The following is an 8,183-nucleotide window of genomic DNA, read 5'->3' on the forward strand; positions in this document are numbered from 1 at the left end:
CCGCCGAGGGACCCGCGGGGCCCCCCCCCCCCCCCCCGCCGAGCGGCCGGCAACCGGCCCCGGGAGCCCGGGTCCCGACGGCGGTGACATGGAGGGATGCGCTTTCAGGAGCAGCTGGAGGAGCACACGGGGAACCGTGACCTGGCTGAGGGCTGGCTCCTGGCGCAGAGGTTTGGAGAAGGAGGAGATAAGTTGGTGCCGGTTGAGTCCGTGGAGAAGATCCAGTGGCAGCACCAAACGCTCGGCATCGATTATAAACCTGTGGTCAGGTATGGCCCCCACCTGCTGCACCCGGGTAGGGACTGGGCTTTGGGTGCTGGAGGCTGTGGTGGATACCCACAGAAGACGTGTGACCAACCACCCTAAATCCCATGGAAGTGTCTCGCAAAGCCCCCCTCAGTCCCTCCAGCGCAGGTGGGACACGTCCCTGCTGAGCCACCTGCGGGCAGGAGGGTGCCCCCTCCTAGGCTGATCCTGTTTGCTTGTGGCAGCACCTGTGCTGATATCAGCACCTGATAAAGGTGATGCCGGGGGTTTCCGAGGCATTTGGGTTTGGGCTGTGTGATGTCACGGAGGTAATGCAGGGATGAGAGAGCTCATACTTAATTTTCATGGTGGAAGGCCATGCGCACGGCTGGATTCCCCTGCTCTGCCCCAGCCTGCACCTGGGTGCAGAGATGTTCTCATGCCTCCCACAGCTGCTCTGGCAATCCCTCTGTGCCATCTCCCTGGTCCCCAACTGCTGCTGCCTCCTCTCTAGGCTAAGGTAGTAACGCTGAGCACTGACCCATCTTTTTCCTTTGTGCGACTCTTCCACTGGTGCTGCTCCAGCTGGGAACAAGTGGTGGACCTGACGTACTCTGTGCGCCTGGGAGAGAAGCCCATACTCGTAGATCCAGATGAGGCTGTGGTGCAGAAGTTTCGGTACAAGTTCATTTCCTAGAGCAGTATTGAAGCTCCAAGGGGTGGCTACCTAGGGCTTGGACATGCCAGCAAGGTCAGGAGTGGGGAGGATGGGCCCCGTGAGATGCCTTTTATGTTGATACCATTTGATGCTGCTCAAGCAAAGAGGGGCTTTGCTCCATGGAGCATCAGAGCGACTGCATGGTGCTGTTCCCACTGGGCTAGGGTGGCCATAAACACCTGGCATGGTGCAGTGAGATACAGCTATGCCATCTGCCTGCGGCGAGGACAGCTGCCCAGTGCCATCCTCATGTGGTAACCATGAGACACTGCTGCCAGTCCAAGACGGGGCACCTGCACAGCGCTGGTGGGCAGGTTTGGGGTGCAGCTTGGTCTCCCCATCCTGTTAACATGGAGCCCCCCACAGGTCTGTGCCCCTTGGCTGGAGCTACGAGCACGACATGGAGCTGGGGCGCTTCCTGTACGATCACAGTGAGAGGAAGCTGCAGCACAGGGACTGCACCAAGGAGCACCTCAGCAGCATCGAGGTCTCTTCGGAGGCGGTGCGTAGCAGGGCTCCTCCATGGCTTAAAATCAGCGTGGGATACAGGAGGAGGAGTGGCTGGTGGTGGCTGTCCCCTTTGTGAGAGGCAGGGGATGGTGGTAGGGTTTTGCCTCTTTAGTGAAACTGGGAAGAGTTGGGCATCTGGAGCAAAACCCCATTGTGTCTCTGGAGCGCTGTGAGGGGTCCATCACCATGCCCAGCTTGCTCTGTGTGGGAGTTCCCATCCACCTGCAGCCCAGTGAACCAAGGGTCCTCACCTTCTCTGGCCCCACAGAACCCATCCTAGGGGTGGCCATGGTGTGCCCACGGATGCTCAACTCCCTCCCTCTGCTTACTGCACTCTTGCAGGAGGACTGCGGCGTGGCCCATCTGACTGACAACCAGCCATACACCGTCTGGGAGAGCGACGGGCCCCCGGGGCAGCACTGGGTGCGGCTGAACATGAAGAAGGGCACCATCGTCAAGTGAGGCCTGGAGGTGTCCCCTCCTGCCAGTAGCTGTGCCAGGGACAGGCAGGGTGTGGGGCAAACCATCATCTTCCTTTTGAAAGCAGCTTTCCCTGGGCTGCAGTGGGGGCTCGGGGTCAAGGTGGGGGGCAGCTGCTTCCAGATGTACCCCAGGAGGACATAGCCTTACCCCCAGCCCTGAGACATCTCCAGGGGCATTTCCATGCCCAGGCAGCTTGCAAGGGGAGGACATCACTGCCCATTGCTCTTCTTGTCCCCAGGAAGCTGTGGCTGATGCTGGATGGGAACGCCAGCTCCTACACACCCAGGCGAGTGGCTGTGTATGGCGGGGCACCAAACAGGCTGCAGCACCTGAGAACCGTCCTTATTAATGAGTGAGTAACGAGCAAGGAGCAGCCTTGGTTCCAGCTTGGGCTAAACACCCACCTTGTCTCTGCATCCCAAGGAGATGCTAAGAACAGGGCTGGGGATCAGTCCCAAGTGACCTGCTGGTAATGGTGGCTCTCTGCGGGTCCCTGAATGCAGGTTAATCTGTCCCCACAAGTGTGGTGCCCTCATTCTTCCCTGCTCCATGTGCCAGCCAATGTCTTCATCTCTACTCCTGCTCCTCATCTGGGCTGCAGCGTGCTTCTTCCTGCCTGGTGGCTTTGGGAGTCTTCCTCCTCCTCGCCTATAGGAACACATGTGGCTGTCATCTCTTTTCTGAGCATCTCTGCTGTGCTTTAGCTGAGAAGCACTGGGGTGCTTCACCTCTCCCTCTTTGCTCTGGCTCTGCAGGATCCTTCCAAAGGCAGGCAGCAGTTTACTTAGGGGTGTGAAGGTCTCCTTCCTCCTCCTTCCCCAAAACACATGCCCAGAGGTCTTTGACAAGACCTTGCCAATGGCTTTGAAAACACTAGTGAATCACTTACCAAAGCGCTCATCTCACAAATCCGTGTTTCCTTCAAAACACATCACCCTCATGTGACCCGCTCAGCTCAAAGGATGGTTGTGCTGATGCAAGATGCGCCCGGAACCCCTGGGAACAGCAACGCGCTCTCAGCCACCTTGCCTTTCTGTTCTGCTTTGAATTTATGCTCTTTTCTGGCTCTTCTCTGGGTGTGGCTTCCACCTTCTTCAGGATATTTTGCGCCTCTGACAACTTCTCTCTGCTCAGTCCTCTCCTGCTGCAGCCCCCATGAGGTGAGGGGGCTTTTGCCATGGGTAGTGGCACATCCTCAGCTGGGGAGATGGACAGGCCTGCACCTTGCTGGTGTCTGTGCCTTGTGGCTCTGCCATCTCCCTCCCATGCTGTGTGCAGGAACAGCTTCCAGGATGTCTGCATCCTCCGTGACATGAAGACCCATCTACCAGTGCTGGAGATCCGCATCCTGGAGTGCCGGGGTGAGCCTGCGCTGCCGGACTGGGGCTGCCAACCCAGCCTGATCCTGGCACCTGCAGCTCTTTCTGCCTCACTGGCTGCTTTTTGGTGTCCTTTGGAGGAAAAGCTGGGGAATGAGCTTTATTTGGGATGCTGCAGGCGCTGGGGTCTCCTTCCTCCCTATTGCAGCATCTGGGCTGTGCGAGCCACACAGCATCACTGTCCTTTCTTGGCAGAGCAAGGGTATAACGTCCGCCTGCGAGGGATTAAGATCAGGTCCTTCTGGGAGTGGGAGCTCATCCTCAACGCTGACATGTTCCAGCCAGCCCGGCTGGTGCGCTACCCTCTCCTGGAAGGGGTGGACGCTGACGTGCTGTACCGGCGGGCCATGATCATTCAGAGGTACGACATGGTGATCTCACTGTCCCTGTAGCGAGCCCAGGCCCCAAGAAGGACCATGCTCTGGCTTCTAGCAGGGGATTGCACAGGTCTTGTTTAAGCTCCTTTCCCATATGCAGCAGGGACTTCAGCTTGCTGCTCCCCATCCAAACACAGCTACTCCCAGTGCCTGAGGAGCACAGTGCTGGCACGGGGCAAGGGACACCTCCAATGTGGAGCCCCCCACGCCACTGCCTGCAGGGCAGCCCCAGGCTGGGGTCAGCACTAGCCCCACAGAGAGACCCTCTGCAGTGATCCAGCCGCAGTGCTGTGGCGTGGGCTGGGCCACTCTCCTTTGCAGCTTTTTCTTGGAGGAAACAAAATAAAGCACTTGGCCAGAGGGTGCCGGTTGGGCTCTCCCCTTAGTGTGCTGGTGTTCCTCCATGGGCTGAGGGAGACCCACGTGCAGGGAGCACAGTGCCCAGGCTCAGCGCATGCCTGGGGCTGTCTGCAGTGAAACGCTGCAGGTGTATCAGGTTCTACATGTCCACCACTCTCACATCATCATGCTGCGCCTCTCTGGTCTCCAGGTTCGTCCAGCTCCTGGACAGTGTCCTGCATTATCTGATCCCCCTCCCCGAGGACAGCATCGGGACCTTCAATGCACTCAGGGTGAGTGTTTGCTGGGCTCCCCTGGGACGGTGCTGGTAGCAGCATCTCATCATGGGATTCGCTGGTTTCCCCCTTGATCCGGTGGGGACAGACTAGCCCAGGGCTCATGCTGAGAGCTGCTCTGCTGGGCATTGCCAAAGGGATGGAGAAACTGAGCATCCCCTGCGACACCAGGAGCTGTGCTAATCATAGAATCACAGAATGGTTAGAGTTGGAAGGGACCTTAGAGATCATCAAGTTCCAACCCCCCTGCCATGGGCAGGGACACCTTGGAGAAGGGGAAACTAGGCACATGGTGGCAGGATGAAGCCTCTAACCATCTCTGCTGGTCCCTTGCTAGAGCATGAGGCCGTTCCTGCTGCTGTCCAAGCAGAGCACAGCTCTCATCACCCACTGTCTCCAGTCCTCGGAGAGCACCCCCCCTCAGACCCCACCAAAGCTGTACCTCAACCGGCACCTGGCCCGGGAGCACCGTGCCAACCCTGCGCTGGACCCCAGCTGCAGGAACGCTGTCTTCACCCAGGTACGGCCACGCCATGCCCTGTGCCAGCTCAGCACTGCTTGCCCCTGCTGCCTCTCATCCCCTTTCCACTCTGCTCCTCTCTAGCTGTATGAAAGCCTCAGGTCTTCCAAGAGCAACCAGCCCCTGGACTACAGGTAGGTCTTCATGTCGCATTTGTGGGGTGCCACATCCCTGGAGTGGGGTGTAGAGGGGTGCTCGGTGCTGCTGGCTCTCTCGGAGAAGGGATGTACATGGGGCTGTTGCTTCCGTGCAGGTGGCCCCTGAGCTACAGCCAGTGGTGGGAGTGCGACTTCATCACTGAGGGCATCATTGACAATGGTGAGAGCTCTCCCCTCCCTCCCTGGGGCTCTTCCCTGGGATTTCTTGTGTTGGGGGGGCAGCTCTGCACATGTGGGGTGGTCCCTGCATCTCCCCTAGGCCCCCAGTGCTGCCCTATGGAGAGAGGGTGGCTTAGCTAGATCCTGCAGCTCAGCATCTAGCCCGGGGCATGTCAGGCATTAACCAAGCTCTGCCCTCATTGCAGGTGGTGGTTTTCGGGACAGCCTGTCAGACGTGTCAGAGGAGTTGTGTCCCAGCTCAGGCGATGTCCCCGTGCCCCTGCCCTTTTTCGTGCGCACCTCCAACCAGGTTTGGCACCCTGCTGTCTGCCTGTCCTGGCCCTGGCAGGGCATCTAACAGAGTCTGGGGCATTTTTGGGGTCTTAACGCTTGCAGCGTTATTTGTTGGGTAGGCTGTGCTTGTACCCAGGGGGTGGAGATCTTCTGGAGAGATGTAAAGGGCAGGAGAGGCAGGTGGAAGGGTGATGGAGAGGGAGACTGCAGGAAGGGCCGCACCGGGCTGGTCACAGCTTTGTCCGTGGGTCCTAAGTGTCTCTCCCACAGAGTAACAGCAGCAGCAACACCAGGGACATGTATGTCCCCAACCCCTCCTGCAAGGACTTCCCCAAGTACGAGTGGATCGGGCAGCTGATGGGAGCAGCCCTGAGGAGCAAGGAGTTTCTGGTGAGCACGGCAGAGCCTCCCTGGCAAGGGGGGCTGGCAAGGGGTCTTGGTGGGGGTCGCACATCTTGGGGAGAGGGGCTGCCCTCAGGTGAAGGAGGGACACGGGATGAACGCACATCTCCACTCCCTCCGGCAGATCCTGTCTCTGCCGGCGCTGGTGTGGAAGCAGCTGGCCGGGGAGGAGGTCAGCTGGAGCAAGGACTTCGCCGCTGTGGACTCAGAGCTGGTGAGCGGGGTGCTGTGGTTTGGGCTGGACTGGCCACTGAAACAAATGTCCTCAAACCAGGATGTGGAGCCAACCAACAGGGTTGTGCTGTGTGCTCCTGTAGCTGCTCTGGCTCCACCATGATGGCTTTCACCCATTGGGGTTGCAGGTGAAGCTGCTGGAGGTGCTGGAGGGGGTGGACAGGGAAGCCTTTGAGTTCATGTTTGGCAGGGAGCTGACCTACACGACAATGCTGAGTGACCAGCGTGTGGTGGAGCTGATCCCCAATGGCAGCAGCATCGTGGTGCGCTACGAGGACCGCAAAGAGTTCATCTGTCTGGTGCAGAAGGCTCGGATGGAGGAGAGCAAGGAGCAGGTAGTGCCATCCCCCAGGGCTGGCATGGCTGCAAAGGGACCCTGCTCCTGTGGCAAGCCTTCCTGGCAACTGTGGGGTTGGTGGCTGCAAAAACGTGTCCCCAAAATTAGCTCCAGATGGGCAGTTCCTCTGTGCATCCCATGCCGAGGATGTCCATGAGCCCCAGGAACCCACTTTGGGGTCCTGCGGTCCCTGGCCCCAGTGCCCTGGCTGGCTGCCCTGGGCTCAGACCCATCACAGTGACATGAGACCCCTCCTGTGCCCCCTCCAGATCGCGGCCATGCGTGCTGGGCTGCTCCGCGTGGTGCCCCAGCCTGTGCTGGACCTGCTCACCTGGCAGCAGCTGGAGAAGAAGATCTGCGGGGACCCCGAGATCACGGTAGCAGAACTGCAGAAGTTCAGTAAGTGCCAGGGCCAGCCTGAAGCTGCTCCCAGCCCCCAGCATAGGCAGCCCCTGCCCCTAGACAATGCTTGTCCTGCACACGCATCCTGCCCCATGGTGAGTCCGTGGTGGGGCCAAGCCTGGGAGCCTGAGGGAGGACGAGCCAGAGGGACCCTGGTTTAGCTTCAGGCTTAGCTGCAAACCCCACCTCTCCCCACTCTGGTCCCTCGGGTGGAGCCAAACAGCCACCCTGCGAAGCGGGACCCCCATTTCTCCACACACCTTAGCGCAGGGTGCTGGCCCCTCTGGAGGTGCTGGGGGCTGGCAGGGGCTACCCAAGGGCAGAGTCGCCTCCCCTCCTGCCTCCACTCTGGGCTCTCACAGAAGGGTGGGATGGATGTGTCCCATGTTAATTTGCTTTGCTGGGCGTTTCTAATGAAGCTGTTGCGTATTCTTTGCCACAGTCACATTTGAGGACTTTCCCTCCAACGACAGCCGGATCCAGATCTTCTGGGAGGCACTCAGCAACTTCACCAGCGGTGAGCGACCCCGAGCCTTTCCCTGATCTTCACATGCAGCGGGGTGGGCTGGGGGACGGGGTACCCACTGCCCTGCACCCCAGGATTACTCGCCAGGAACTTCCCTAGGTATCAGCTGGGGTTGTCCTGTCTGGTCCTTCCCGGGATTCCGAGAGCATCCCTTAGCTTTGCCCCGTGCTCACGGGATGCTTCTGCAAGGGCAGACCCTGCCATGACAGCAGCAACTGGGATGGTCCTGTCCCTGTCCCTGAGACCTGACCACTGTCTTTCCCCACAGAGGATCTCAGCCGCTTCCTCAAGTTTGTCACTGGTCGGAGCCGCCTCCCAGTTCAGATCACTGTCTACCCAGAAAGGGCAAAGTGAGTCCATCCTGCCTGGGCTGGGGTCCCTGCATCGTGCCAAGGTCCCTAGCTCTGACTCTCCTTTCTCCCAAGCTTGGACGCATTGGATCTGATGCCACAGGCCTCCACGTGCTCCAGCACCTTCTTCTTGCCCAACTATTCCTCGTGAGTCAATCTTGGGGACAGGGGATGGGGATAGTCCCCACTCCCTGGGACTGGCATTGGGGTTCCCTCCCCTGGGCTCCCCTGGTCCTGCCCCACGGGACATTTGGGTGGCGTGGAGAGGGATGGGGCTCTCAATGCCCATTACGACCTTGACCCAGCATTGTCCCCCACCCAGGGCCAAGGCCTGTGAGGAGCTGCTGCGGTACGCCGTGTACAACTGCATGTCCATTGACACCGACAAGGAGCCCTGGGATGAATGAAGCCCCCGCCGGGTGTCACATGGGAGGTGTCGTCTCGTGTCCCCCC

At 59.6% G+C, this 8,183-nt stretch overlaps 1 protein-coding gene across 1 annotated transcript in view; it reads left to right on the forward strand.

Moving 5' to 3' along the window:
- The window catches only part of LOC106886265 (E3 ubiquitin-protein ligase HECTD3-like), an 8,568-nt gene extending 385 nt beyond the window's left edge, over nucleotides 1–8,183 (forward strand). The window contains exons 2-21 of the mRNA XM_014939031.1: nucleotides 109–269; nucleotides 832–924; nucleotides 1,331–1,466; nucleotides 1,817–1,932; nucleotides 2,196–2,309; nucleotides 3,236–3,318; nucleotides 3,532–3,697; nucleotides 4,264–4,345; nucleotides 4,686–4,868; nucleotides 4,953–5,002; nucleotides 5,122–5,186; nucleotides 5,392–5,495; nucleotides 5,750–5,869; nucleotides 6,006–6,095; nucleotides 6,244–6,450; nucleotides 6,722–6,851; nucleotides 7,297–7,371; nucleotides 7,649–7,730; nucleotides 7,806–7,877; nucleotides 8,053–8,183. Coding sequence (XP_014794517.1) covers nucleotides 109–269; nucleotides 832–924; nucleotides 1,331–1,466; nucleotides 1,817–1,932; nucleotides 2,196–2,309; nucleotides 3,236–3,318; nucleotides 3,532–3,697; nucleotides 4,264–4,345; nucleotides 4,686–4,868; nucleotides 4,953–5,002; nucleotides 5,122–5,186; nucleotides 5,392–5,495; nucleotides 5,750–5,869; nucleotides 6,006–6,095; nucleotides 6,244–6,450; nucleotides 6,722–6,851; nucleotides 7,297–7,371; nucleotides 7,649–7,730; nucleotides 7,806–7,877; nucleotides 8,053–8,137 — 2,214 coding nt within the window. The 3' untranslated portion in view covers nucleotides 8,138–8,183. The remainder of the gene's footprint in view (nucleotides 1–108; nucleotides 270–831; nucleotides 925–1,330; nucleotides 1,467–1,816; nucleotides 1,933–2,195; nucleotides 2,310–3,235; nucleotides 3,319–3,531; nucleotides 3,698–4,263; nucleotides 4,346–4,685; nucleotides 4,869–4,952; nucleotides 5,003–5,121; nucleotides 5,187–5,391; nucleotides 5,496–5,749; nucleotides 5,870–6,005; nucleotides 6,096–6,243; nucleotides 6,451–6,721; nucleotides 6,852–7,296; nucleotides 7,372–7,648; nucleotides 7,731–7,805; nucleotides 7,878–8,052) is intronic.

The sequence above is a fragment of the Calidris pugnax genome, unplaced genomic scaffold (assembly GCF_001431845.1).
Source record: "Calidris pugnax isolate Ruff unplaced genomic scaffold, ASM143184v1 scaffold18, whole genome shotgun sequence".
Classification (NCBI taxonomy): domain Eukaryota; kingdom Metazoa; phylum Chordata; class Aves; order Charadriiformes; family Scolopacidae; genus Calidris; species Calidris pugnax.